The following is a 14001-nucleotide window of genomic DNA, read 5'->3' on the forward strand; positions in this document are numbered from 1 at the left end:
ATGCGTCACATCTCCAGCTGCGGTAGCAGCAGCGCATCAACTCACCGCATTTCCCTTTGAACTCAACCGTGACATTGACCCCCTTCTCACAAACGAATTGATTCAACGCACAAACACTGGGGTAATCAATGCCATCACTTCCGCAAACGGCATCCTGCTCATCAGCATTTGGGCAGCTCTTCACGCACTCGCACGAGCCTTTCGTGCCGTCCGCACTCTTCACACACTCGGTACCGAGCGTGCAATTAACACCGTGACAAGGGTCCTTGATTTCTGGAACAAACAAACGAGGAAAAATCATTGGACATTTGCATTTGAATTTTTCAGGCGCTATTCAACCGCTAATTCAACCTTTTGGGTGCGTACAGCAGCCGTTGATGCTCCACAAAATCATCGGCAGCAATACCGTGGCCAATTTCATGATGTAACTGTACCAGAAAATTCATCACATTCGACAATTCTTCTTCGCCATTGGGGGCGGCTTTTTTCAGCGGGAATTCCCGATGAGACATTGATACTGGGGTGACGCTGTTATTCGTTCGATTGAGCGCGGGGGCGGAAGTAATCGACGATGAATGGACAAAGGCACCTGCGATTAGCCCGTAAACTCGGTAATTCAATTTTCTATGACTGATCATTGATGCGAGAAGTGAATTAACGATAATGGAGTAATGGGCGCGTTTCGGGGATTGTTGGGCGAGTGAATCCAGTGGAGAAGTGGTGAGTGGAGATAATTCCGAATTTTCGGGGGCTTTGCTTTGCAAATATCTGGAGAACTACTGGGTTCAGGGAAAATGCGAGATGTTGGGGGATTAAATCAATTCGAACTCGTGGAATTATTGAATTCACCGGAATTAGTAAAATTAAATATCCTAAAATAAGACTTTTTTGGTTGGAAATGAGATGTTTGCTGGCATTTAAAGAAGTTTCCAAGTTCTCAGTTCTAATTTAAATTTACAAATTTCACTTTATTATGTTGAATTTTCTAGAAATTAATCACAAAAACCCGAGTTGTCGTACGTACACACAGACGTGACGCTAAAAACATCATTTTTTCACGTTTTGTAATCTTCTAGACCATTTGCAATCAAAATGAAAAAATATGGGAGATTTTCAACTTGGGAATTTTGGGGATTTATTCTTCCCCAAAATTCCCAAAAGAATTAATTTCGCAAAAATATTGCGATTTCACCCCGCTTACAACAGCGTAATCTCTCTATTTAAAAAAAAAAACAATTACGAAAAAACTGTGATATAATTTTAAAAATGTAAATGAAGATGGATTGACTTTTCAGCCGTTACAGCGTGTTTTTCTGCGACATGTCTATCCACAAGAATCGGTTTTCCGAAACAAAGTGTAATCCCTTGGACTCTTATGTGGGGTGAAGGGCCACTTAATGGTTACGTCCTACCGCTAATCTACCTTACCACTGGCTTTAGAGTCCCCACGAGGGTGGTTAGCCTCACTTGCCCCTTCTCAACGTATCCGCCATCCATCCCCCTCCCCCTCTGCCTCCGCCGTCGTTCCTCGACCGACCCCTGGCACTTTCTCTTGGTACACTCGACATCTACTAATTATTCTTTCCCTCCAACCGCCCACTCAGCCACATGCCTGACTACAACAGACCGGTCATAAATGTGTTCGACTGACCGCAGCATTTTTATCGGTTGCCTGATCGTGAAATTCATTAATTTGGCGATTAGTTCATCGAATCACTGTTAACGATTTGGGGTGAATATTTCGATATACTTTTTTTTTATAAAATAAAATTCATTAAATGAAGTGAATTTATGTGCATTTAAGTAATTATTTCCGAGTAGGGGGCTTCGCCCCTTGTTCGCTTCGCTCCAAAATCCTGGGGGGCTTCGCCCCCCGTTAGTGAAATAAGAATTGTAAAGAAGAAAACCCATTCGGAAGCAAATTGCTAATCTATTAGCAACAATTACTATACTCATTTACAAAAAAAATGCCATTGTCCACTTGTTTATTTTAAATAAATTATTGACCCAACGAGAAAAATTTTTTTTGTTTCTTTGATGTAGATATTCAGTTTTTGCGAGGACAAATGGTCTCAAATGAGTCATTAACATCACAAATCCAGGAGATGATATTCCAAGAGCCATTTCTCACAGCCCTCAGTCTCCCTCGTTCTGTTTTTTCCCGACGATATCCCCTCGCTGTGACGAGAAACTTCCCGCCTCGGTTTTTTATATTTCTCAAGAATATGTTTCACGGGAGAGCGAGATTTGAGGACTTTTTTGTCGGTCTGGCGTGAAGCTGTGAAGAGGGTTCAATTAAAATGTCTTCCAATTTTTTGCGGGCGAGAACAATTCGGGAATGATTGAGCGAGTTTTGGTGATGGAGGACGGGGAAATTAAATTGTTCTTCAACAAAAAGAGTTTCTTTCTACAGAAAGATGCCAATTAATTTTTGCAAATTAATTAGCACAAATATATTAACTTCGGTGTGATGAAGGCAAGTTCTCGCATTTTTAATCGATTGTCTGATCCATTTTTCGCATAAAAAATTCAGATATCCTTAAAAAAACACAAAACACTCTCTGTGTACGCACCGAATTTTCTGCGCACATAGAACGAAAAAAAAAATTTCGGACAGTTTGTAGATCCCAGAATATCAGAAATAAATCCCCCAGGCAAAAATTCAATTCACAAAAAAAAATCCACCAGTGGTTACAGTATAATGCGGTGCAGTTGGTGGAAGGTAATAAATTATCCGGAAGCAGAAGCAACTCACCATAGAGAGAGAGGGAGAGAGAGAGAAAGAGAGAGAGAGAGGCAGCGTTGGACGCGTCTAGTCGACAAAAAGGGTCAAAATGGATTATTAATTACGGTATAACGTTTCCGTTGGGCGGAGCCGCGGGGATTCCCCCAAACCCTCCCCGGAGGATTTCGGCCTTTTGAGAATGTACATTGTTCAATATAAACCACCAGTGGCTCCTCGATTTCTCCGTAATTGTTAGACGAACGCCAATAATTCCCGCATTCACCCAAACTTTCAAAATTCTCTTTGTTCGTAACTAAATTACTGACTCAATCGGATAAACTCTGGGATATGAAATTCCATATCTACTAATCCCCACGAACGATACTGATACTAATTCGTTTCTACGTAACGAGAATGAAATTCAATCACTTTGATACGTTCAGGGTCATTCTTTTTCTGAGGCTCAGCAAACTGAACAATTCGAGAATATATTTATATATAAATGTAATGTAAATGTTTTTTAAATGTAAAATGTTTCGTGCAGTTTTATTGGAGTTCTCTTCAGACTTTCGAATTTTCAATGCGGAAGTTCACGGAAAATTCAGCTGAAAACTGTGTGGTCCCGATGATCATATTGCACTTTAATTTCAATGTAACTCGATGATTTCGCTTCATTGAATATCTTTTTTTCTCCAAGCATGAAAAAATCCCAGGCGCATTGAACCCAGTAATTCAATAATTACCAAGAAACTTGAGAAGATCGTTAACGACACCCGGAAATTATACACTCCGATGTCTCAAGATACGATGGAGTGATCAGAATGCAATCGATAAATCGATGAGGAGTGTAAACCACACTCTAATGGCGGAAATGAAGGGAAAGAGGAGAAAAGGAACCGAGGGAATGAGTATTGAGGGGCGAGGAGGGATGCGGGGATGCGGAAGGGGTGAATGAAGTCACCACTTGAAAATGACTTCCAATTAGTACCGAGAACTCGAGAAATCGATTCGTTCTTACAGACTTACCACTCCGGGGAAGAGAGTGAAATCAATCAGACACTCACTTGGGTATTTCTGGGAGCTTCCAATCTATTGGGTGATTGTTGATGGGAGCTCGTCGATCGCGGGTTTATTTCGGGTAAACAAAGAGTTTCGGCAGATGATTATATAACACGTTTTTCCTACTCCAACTGGATTTAAATCATTTCATCAATTTCCAAATTGAAATTGCTTAAACTTTCGAAAATTTTGTTGTTTTGGGCATGAAATCGATGTCTGGGAAAATTCTGAATGTGAATAAATTTTTTACGGCTACGACCAAATGATTTTTAGGGTGCACAATTAATTGTTTTTATAGATAATGCTCATAATTTTAAAAAATGGCATTTCAGTAGCGAAGCGGTAAGCCGGTTTTTTGCGAATATCTCGGAATCTAAAAGGGATAGGAAATTTTTTGTGATAACCTTTTTTGTAGAGTCAATTGTTGATTATACAAAGGGTCGTGAGAAAAATTTTGCTATCTCTTTTAGATTCCGAGATATTTATCAAAAACTGGGCAAAAGTCAAAATCGACTTAACCTGGTTTACCGCTTCGCCACTGAATTTTCAAATTATTTCATCAATCTTCTCCCAAAAGTAAACTTTCTTTTCCTTTTTTTTAAGATTTTGAAAATGTTTTCTAATCGTTCAATATCTAGATTCAAATTCAGACCTGGAAAATTTAAGTAATAAAATAATTATAAAATGTATGTAAATTTAGGGTCAAATGAGGTTCAAATAAAAGCCCTGAAAAAGTGCTTGGATATTTTTAAACTGGAGTTTAAAAACATAAAAGAATAATAAAAAAAAATTAAAAAAAATCAATTTTTTATTTAATTTCAAATACTAAATAAAAATTTAATCATCAAAGTTTGAATGTTGGCTTCAATTTCACGAGGAAAAAAAATCCAATTACATTTTTTCATTTCCACTACACTTCCCCCTCGGCGATTAAAGGACTCGCCGCGGTTTGCACCCACTAACACATGAGTTCTGTTATGAAGTAGCCGTGAATATGCGCAAATGGCAAAGCAGACTGATAGCCAATATTCGCCTCTTTCCGTGTCACCACCTATTCCTCGCAAAATTTTGTCACGCGAAATGGGAACATGGGTTATTGCGAGTCACTCGATTTCGTTGTGTATCGCCGTTGGGCAGACAGAGGCTGGAGGGATTGGTTGAAATACACACGGAAACGTTCGACAGGATATCTCTCTGTGACAAGACCCAACCACATCGTTTGTCCAGCGGCTGTGACCGACCGACCGAGCGACTGATGCGACGATTCAGATGACGCCAATCCTGTCGCAGAACGATGAATGAAGAAGAAAGGGATGCATCGGGCCATTTGATTATAGAAATTGCACAGCAAGATCATACAAGTGGGGATTTAGGTTGTTTTCAATCTGAAATTACATCGGATGCAGACGACATTCAATTAGTCGTGCCCCCAGAAAAATGGGCGATTTAAATCAAATAGAAATCTTTATTTGAAATTTTTTCTCATTTCAAAGAAGTGGTTATCGCAAATGAATAAACTTGTTTACTTGTTTCAATAAAAATAATGTAATGATGTCAAAAAAAGAATTTATTTATTTCAAGTAAAACTTCTATTTAATCCAAGAAAAAAAATTATTCAATAAAGAGATTATTAAATAAAAAGAAAGAAAAAAACAAATTCAAAAGTGTGTTCTGACAAATCTGCAGAAGTTTTAGGAGAAGGAACATTTTTGATTCAATGTAAAACCTCCGCTAATATATTACCCTGTAACCTCAAACGCTCTTTAATCTTCAAAAATTACATTCGAAAAAAATGAAAAAACTTCTGCCTCCTTCATGTCTTCCGCCGCTGCGGAAAAAAAATTCGGTTAATTTTACCTGCCTTTGATCCGTCAATACAGCTTTTTTTTCCCTCCCACTGGCATATGAAGAGTTTTACGCCGAGAAGCATATAAAATGCTCGTTAAGCCAGTCTGGGATTTAGTTTTGACTGTGGTCACAGTCATTCGAGGAATGCAACGAGTTTTGCACGCCCTAGTTTACGTCGAGTTCAGACTTTTCTCAGCGGACTGTAATGCCGAGTCTCGTTATACGTGAGAAATAGTTGTGTGGAATTGCGACAATAATGCGCCACAATTTTTTCCTTCGATTTGTGCATCTCCTCTGAACAATTGTCAAAAGGTCGTTCTCCCCGTTGCAATGATGCTGCGGTAGCCACCGCGCGTGTTAAATTAGCCTCATTAGGCGTGAACTTTGAAGCAATTTGACTCGTCTGGAAATTATTGATAACGTCAGCGCAATGGAGTTGTGCATGGAGTCATACGAAGGGCCTTGACGAGGGTTCCTCACTACTCCGGGGTTAAATCCCTGCGATCCACCTTCCTCACCTCCTTCCATGCCCCCTGATAATCGAACACGTCCGGCGAGATACAGCAGTTATTTGCAAAATTGAATCACGCTTAAAAATAATCCTCCTAATAAAAAAAAAATATTTTCCTTGTATTTTTCCCAATTCATCGCACGAAATACAAAATTCCCAACTGCTTATCCCAATGAATAAGTCCCCCTCCCCCCTGTCCATTGAAAATTCAGTGAGTGTACACCGGTGAATCGGTGATACCGTGCCCGGAAAAACTGTCGAGGGGCGGGGGGAGTATTTGGTGTATCCGTGCGGAAGGCACTGAATAAAGTCCATTGCCTTTGGCACTCTCTCACGCCCCGGAATTGTCGTTCTATCACCTCTTTTCACTCGAGATTGGAAAAAACCCCCGGTCCCCCGGGTCCTCAGGGCTCCCTTATGCCCCTCAAAAATTACCAAACCCTCCATCCAAGGCCGCCAACCCTTGGACGTGGACGCGCACGGTCATCAGGAAAACGTCCGATCCCGCGTCACCTTCCTGACGCCTCGTACATCATACAGATACAACAGATTTTTTTTTCACCGTTTTTTCTCCACCAGCCGAACACGGCTTTATTTCATCCTCAGTAGTGGAAAAGGAGGAGAGAACGTGCGGGGAAAATGGGGTGGGGAAATTTGCGATAAAGGGAGAGAGAGAGAAAGAGAGAGAGTGAGAGAGAGAGAGAGAGAGGGGGGGGGGAGTTTTCTTTGACGGGCTATCGTGTAAATTCACTCTCTGGGACAGGGCGATGAGGTGAAATTTATGCGGGCTGCAAAACGAGTCCCTTTGTCGAGTTCGCCTATATTCAGGTATTCCCCCGCCTCCCCACATTCGCTCTTTTTCTATCGTCGTTATAGAGAAACAAATTTCGCGTCTGAAATTGACGTTATACCTACCTGGTGCTTCCTTTGAACTCCAAAATTATGGGAATTGTTTTTAAATTTCTGGGTTCGGGGAGGAGGACGAGAATGTGAATTTCGGAAAATATCACCAGTGGGGAATGGCAATTGCAATTTTTCAAGCTGTTCGCTCGACTCCGTAGAATTAAACTGGGTATTTCTTTCGATTATTCCAATTAGACCACAGAAAAATTCAGTAGTGAAGTGGTAAAACGGTTTAAGTCGACTTATCTCAGCTGAGTTTTTGCGGAATATTTCCGGATCTAAGGGGGATAGCAAAATTTTTCTGATTACATTTGTTGTAGCACTCAATCGGCTGTACAAAAAAGGTTGCAAAACAAGTAAGACTTGTTCGAGAACTTTGTCATTTTTCTCTCAGTGTACTGAATTAATGCAGTGCAAAACAAAATCGTCAAACAAACAACTGAAAATTTTTTCAAACCCTCCACCCCCTCCCCTCGCTCGTCCTCTCACCCTCTCATACCCACCAAAATCCAGGTTCGTTACTAAACTCCATCGATTTCCCTCGCCCCTGCAATAATCGTAACACTGTTTCAACACCAGGCTCTAAGCCCCCGAATGGGGTTTTTCCTCAGTCGAGCTTCCCGAGCACTTCGATGCACTGAATATAATGACGTAATGGCAACACTTAACCTCAACAAGTTGGTGGAAGGCAGAGGCAGCCCCTCTCCCTCAAATGAAGACCGGTAACAACTGCAGTTTAGGATTTCATTCGCAAGTTTCACAGCGGTTGGAATAACTTTTGAGCGAAAACCATCTTGTGTTCTATGTCTTCCCCTTCGCCCCCCCCCCTCCCCCCTGCCACCGAGCCTGACCATCGTGTTCTCCAGTGCACGACTTATCTCCAAGGCAAAAGGGTTAGTTATACTCAACGAGACGTCCATGGCACGAAGTACTTATCATGGCTGACCACATCACAACCCGTTTCACTTATCTCCAACCACTCCCTTCCTCTCACCCATCCGCTCAGTAGGGCGCGAGCGTATTATTCTGCATTGCGCTCGTCCTTCCTTGCGAGAGGAATTAACTCACACTCACACACACTCCCGTTCCTCTTACCACTTTCTCATTATCTATGCTAATTAAAGGAACAGCTGGGGGAAGGGAGAACGCGTGGCCTCGGGAATCGGCTGATACATCCGATTCTGTGTAGATGGCTGTCGGCGGTTTTTGGCGCGTCAAGGAGACTGACTTCTGGTAATAGGATTCACCAAAATGGTACTTCACATCCGACGTTGACTTGAGTTAATGGCGGGGGAGCGTCTGCTGCGTTTTTTCAGGGGTTTTTTCAAAGGGTCAGACTTTCCGTTTTTCTGGGGGGAACGTCGACTTTCGCCAAAATCGAATTTTTTAGCCGGGTGAGCGTTGATTCCAACTATTTAAGCGACGGGCTATTCAGAACTCTCAAAAGTATGTGGAAAATGTGAAAACTGAAAAAGGTTTATTTTTCAGATTTTCAAAGGGTCAGATTTTCCGTTTTTCCAGGGGGAAAGTCGAGTTTCGCCAAAATTGAATTTTTTAGCCGGGTGAACGTTGATTCCAACTATTTAAGCGACGGGCTATTCAGAACTCTCAAAAGTATGTGAAAAAAGTGAAAACTGAAAAACTTTTTTTTTTCAGATTTTCAAAGGGTCANAATTCCATCTATTTAAGCGACGGGCTATTCAGAACTTTCAAAAGTATGTGGAAAAAGTGAAAATTGAAAAAAAAAAATTTTCGCCCGGAGCCAAAGGGTCAGATCTTGGATTTTTCCAGGGGGAAAGTTGACTTTCGCCAAAATCTAATTTTTTAGCCGGGTGAACGTTGATTCCATCTATTTAAGCGACGGGCTATTCAGAACTCTCAAAAGTATGTGAAAAAAGTGAAAACTGAAAAACTTTTTTTTTTCAGATTTTCAAAGGGTCAGATTTTCCGTTTTCCCAGGGGGAAAGTCGACTTTCGCCAAAATTGAATTTTTTAGCCGGGTGAACGTTGATTCCAACTATTTAAGCGACGGGCTATTCAGAACTCTCAAAAGTATGTGGAAAAAGTTAAAAATGAAAAAGTTTTTTTTTTTAGATTTTCAAAGGGTCTGATTTTCCGTTTTCCCGGGGGAAGGTAGATTTCCGCCAAAATCGAATTTTTTAGCCGGGTGAACGTTGATTCCAACTATTTAAGCGACGGGTTATTCAGAACTCTCAAAAGTATGTGGAAAAAGTGAAAACTGAAAAAAAAATTTTTTCGCCCGGAGCCAAAGGGTCAGATCTTGGATTTTTCCAGGGGGAAAGTTGACTTTCGCCAAAATCTAATTTTTTAGCCGGGTGAACGTTGATTCCATCTATTTAAGCGACGGGCTATTCAGAACTCTCAAAAGTATGTGAAAAAAGTGAAAACTGAAAAACGTTTATTTTTCAGATTTTCAAAGGGTCAGATTTTCCGTTTTCCCAGGGGGAAAGTCGACTTTCGCCAAAATCTAATTTTCTAGCCGGGTGAACGTTGATTCCATCTATTTAAGCGACGGGCTATTCAGAACTCTCAAAAGGATGTGAAAAAAGTGAAAACTGAAAAACTTTTTTTTTTCAGATTTTCAACGGGTCAGATTTTCCGTTTTCCCAGGGGGAAAGTCGACTTTCGCTAAAATCGAATTTTTTAGCCGGGTGAACGTTGATTCCCACTTGAATTCCAGATTCCTTTGGATTCTCCCAATTCTTCATTAATTTTCCCGGACTAATTGAACTGAAATCAGCAGTCCCCACGGATTTTTCCATGAAAATCCCAATTTCCAATACCAAAATACCTCGAAATTTCCAGTGGAAATGTTACTTGTCCGAAATTTCCACGACTCTTCCCGGAATTTCCAGCGGAAAATTTTTAACGGTCTATGCAGATGAAAAATGGGGCGTGATTCACATAAGGGGCCACTTTTCTCGAGGCGTCTGACTCCAGCGCCAGACGAATCACTGTCTGACGGTACAAACGAGCACAGCATTATTCTTGGCCAACGCGTACGCTACCCCAGTATTTCCCAAGAGTCCATTGCCCCCGCCCCCTTTCATTCTCGGGGTGGGTATCTCCGTGTTCGCGTCATTTTGCCTCTTTCCCTCAACGGTTCCCTCCACACCTCATAATGCAGCCTCACACCTCCGGGCTGATTACGCCATTTGTTGCTTGAATGATTTTCTGTGTCTTGCTGATGAAGCGGAGGGAGAAAGGGGAGGTTATGAAAATGGGGAAGTCATTATTTTAGGAAAAAATTGGGGGATTAGTGTTTTATTTTGATTGTATATAAATGATGACGTGAAGGAAGTGAGGAGCACTGAATTATTCATTGATGTTTCACTCTTCATCCTCTTAATTCTCTTCAAGTCCATATCAATATTTATAAAACATCCATGAGTATATGAAGTGTAATACATTCGACTTCTTCATTCTCATGACGAATAGACAAGCACTTTTTTCAAAAAAAAAATTGAAAACTTGAATCTGAACGACTAGAGAGCTTCCACTCGGAAGTAAAATGATTGATTGAATAATGCTCACAATGCTGAGTTTGAAAAGGTCATTACTCCCTCGCATTTCTTACTGTACTCTTGTGCCATTGTATCCTCGTAGTTTCCCATAATGCGAGAGTCCGATTGAATGTCTCTCCTGGAAGTTTCAATACCCAGTAATTCGATTGTCGTTTGTGATGCTCATTTAACTGCACTCGAAACAAGCAACGTCCCGCGCTCAAAGCGATACGAGCACAATAGACAGTTCGAGGAGTCTATATTTACCATTGAAAACTCAATCTCGATGATGGACAATGGATACGAGGCATCGACATGCCTTGAATAAATGCACAAAAAATGTCGCGATAGAGATCGATATAGATTCTAAACAAAGAAGTTTCTTTCAAGTCAATGAACTCAGTTATAGAGAGACTGATTTCCCGAATTGACGCTTTATAATCGTTCATATTTAAGTTTCCAGTGGACATATTTAAATTATCGACATCAGGTCCACGGAGAGAAATTTTTGATAAAAATTATCCAACCGTCTTAGAATTTTCGTTGTTATCTACATAAAAATTGTTGGACTGGAAGGGTAAAATTCATTATGCGTTTGCCAATTTATTTAATATACTGAGAGAGATTTTTAGGAGATAAAAACAAAAACAAAATTTTTTTGTGTAAATCTTTGGATTTAAAAACCATTCAATTTTCGAAACCAACTAATATTCAAAAAAAATCATTACAATCCATTATGATCCAAAAAGTCTAATGATTCGAAAGAATTAAATCATTTCTTTTTCTCAAATGTGGGGTTGTTGAGCTCTATCCATCGACATTAATTAAAATTTAATTTATTCCATAATTTTTTCAATTTTTAAATTTCCCCAAAAATCGGTTGTCCTACGATAACTAAAAAAAATGCTCTGAATTCATTGAATGCTGGCTTCAAAAAATTGTTTGGATACCCTTTTAGCAAAACCGTTGTTTTGATTTACATAAAAATTTACAAAAATTTTGTATTTAATAAAAATTGGCATTCCGGGGATATCTCGTGTTGAGATATTATGCTGCGAATTAATTCAATGATATACCATAGAAGAAAATGATGTGCAAAATGACAATTCGGACACATATTGCCAATTTATTAGCAAAAGTAACTGTAACAATATGAAAATTAAAAAATAGAAAAATGAATGGAATGGAGTTGTTTAATTTATTTACATCGCATTCAGCGCCGAGGGTATTTAACGAGAGTTGATGGTTCTCTGCGCGATGATCCTCGCGTGATTTTCCCTAATTTCTGCTCTCCACTTCATTTCCTCGATTACTTTTTTCTCTTTAGTTTTTTTGCTTTTCGCCCTCTCTTTTAAGCTCCACTCGGGGAGAAAATGATGGGGCATTATTTCTCCATTTCTTTCTGCATCACTTATGTACCGTGAATCGATACGATCGCACGATTAAAACGTACCGAGGGGGAGGGAGAGAGTTTTTCGCATTATGAGGAGTTGTACTCGGGTAATTTCGCTTTAACTCCACCGGGTTTTTTAGATTGATAAGGCACTCTTCAACGGTCACAATGGCTTTTATTATTTTAATTGGCTCAAGGGTATATCATAATCTCATTCATTATATCGCGTGAGGGGTAGTAGAGTATGGTGAGTTGTTTTATTCATTTTTGCTTCCGAATGGACGCCATATATTTGACTGATGTTTCTAATTTTGATTGCAAATTTTGTCTCAATTTTTTTCTGAGAAGATGGGGATTAGAAGAAAATTTTTAAAAATGAAAAATTGAAAAATTTTATATTTGGGAGAGTTATGATTTTTTGAAAATGTCTAGTTTTGGTCCAAAAAAATTTGTTTTTTCTTCAAATTGCTCAAAAATTATTGACATTTTATTGACAATTTTTGATGCAAATTTCACATTAAGAAAAAATTTGCTTTTCGAGTAATTAACGATTAAAAAAACGTTTTCTCATATGAATCCCGTCAAACTGAAGATAATGGCATGTATGACGTCTCATTTTAAAGCGTTTGTCATGTCCTTCGAATGTGCCAAAGGGCGATTTGATAGCTTGAAACAGGAAATTTTTTTATGGACAAAAACTAGTAATTTTCAAAAAATCATAACTCCCTCAATTATCCTATTTTTCAATTGTTCTTTTTTCAAATTTTTTGTCTAATCATCATCTCTTCAGAAAAAAATTGAGACGCAGAAAAATTTGAATTCTGAAAAATTTGAAAAATTTGAGACGCAGAAAATTTGGAAATTCCGGATTCGACGAATTCAATGGCTTCCATTCGACAGCAAAAAACACAACTAGTAATTTTAGCCGAGCAAAAATAGCTGGCCTGTCAAATGTAATTTGCGCTCGCCAGGGCGATAACTCAGCGAATAATACAGTGGCCGATAAATAAAATCGCGGCCTCTCCCACTCCCCCACAACGCAAGTAGAGAGAGACTCGGGCCTGGTGTCGTTTATATACAAGCGAGCGTTCGCCGAGTCAGTGAAAATTCACTTGGAATAAAATCATGGAATTTCACGATCTCAGCAACGGCTGTATAATTTTGCAAGTCAAAGTGAAACAAAACGATTAAACTTTGCGCGAAGATGGAATATACTACAGCGGGCTACACGACCGAGCTTATAAATAACTTGGGAAAATTGTTTGAATGAATTCTGTTGCGCGCGTGATACCTCCGAGTTGCACGACTGAGGTAGTAAAAATGGCTGTGTTTTAATCGATTGATAATCCGATTACGTTTTTTCTCGCGGAGGGGAAGGGGAGGGAGAGCTCTTGAGGTTTGGCGCGGTATGGAATTTAATGCACCTATTAAACAGCATTATCCTCTCGTTTGCGCGCACATCGCAGTGATTTACAATCGATTCAATTTCATTTCTCCTTTTTATTCGCCGCAGTAGTTTTGACTTTCACGCGATATTTTTAGGGATTAGTGCGCTATTGGGTTGAGGATTAATTCAGTGGGGTAATGTTGAATTCTGTTATGATATGAATAAAAAGAAGCTGTGACTCAATATTCCAAATGAAGTTTTAATATTTAATTTCGTGCTGAAAACACGAGATGACAATATTCTAAGTACGGAATTATATTGATGAGATGAACAACAGATCAACTGAATTACCGTGTGAACTAACTAAAAATTGATAACAGTGAATTCTGAAGTGAAGTCAATATGAATAACAGTGAAGTCAATAACCATTGAATTTCAGAAATTCACACTCTAAAGTGTGTTCCAGAAGGAATTGAATTGTAATTATGATTAAAATCTTGTTCAATGAGCATAAAAATTAAAACATGAGCAAATTATTTGAAAAAATGTACGCGCTTGCGGCCGGTAGATCTGATTCTGTGTGGCGGCAGCTCTCAAAAAGGGGATGAAAATGTCTCAATTTGATGAACTTGCAAGAGAATGCTGGTGTCC

The 14001-nt window shown here is 39.5% G+C and overlaps 1 protein-coding gene across 1 annotated transcript in view; it reads right to left on the minus strand.

Annotated features, from left to right (window-relative positions):
• The window catches only part of LOC107039557 (agrin), a 163412-nt gene that overhangs the window by 32310 nt on the left and 117101 nt on the right, over window positions 1-14001 (minus strand). Inside the window, exon 5 of the mRNA XM_015259239.1 lies at window positions 46-273. Within this exon, the coding sequence (XP_015114725.1) occupies window positions 46-273 (228 nt within the window). The remainder of the gene's footprint in view (window positions 1-45; window positions 274-14001) is intronic.

The sequence above is a fragment of the Diachasma alloeum genome, unplaced genomic scaffold, assembly GCF_001412515.2.
Source record: "Diachasma alloeum isolate Michigan unplaced genomic scaffold, Dall2.0 Dall_scaffold_00301, whole genome shotgun sequence".
In the NCBI taxonomy this organism is placed as follows: domain Eukaryota; kingdom Metazoa; phylum Arthropoda; class Insecta; order Hymenoptera; family Braconidae; genus Diachasma; species Diachasma alloeum.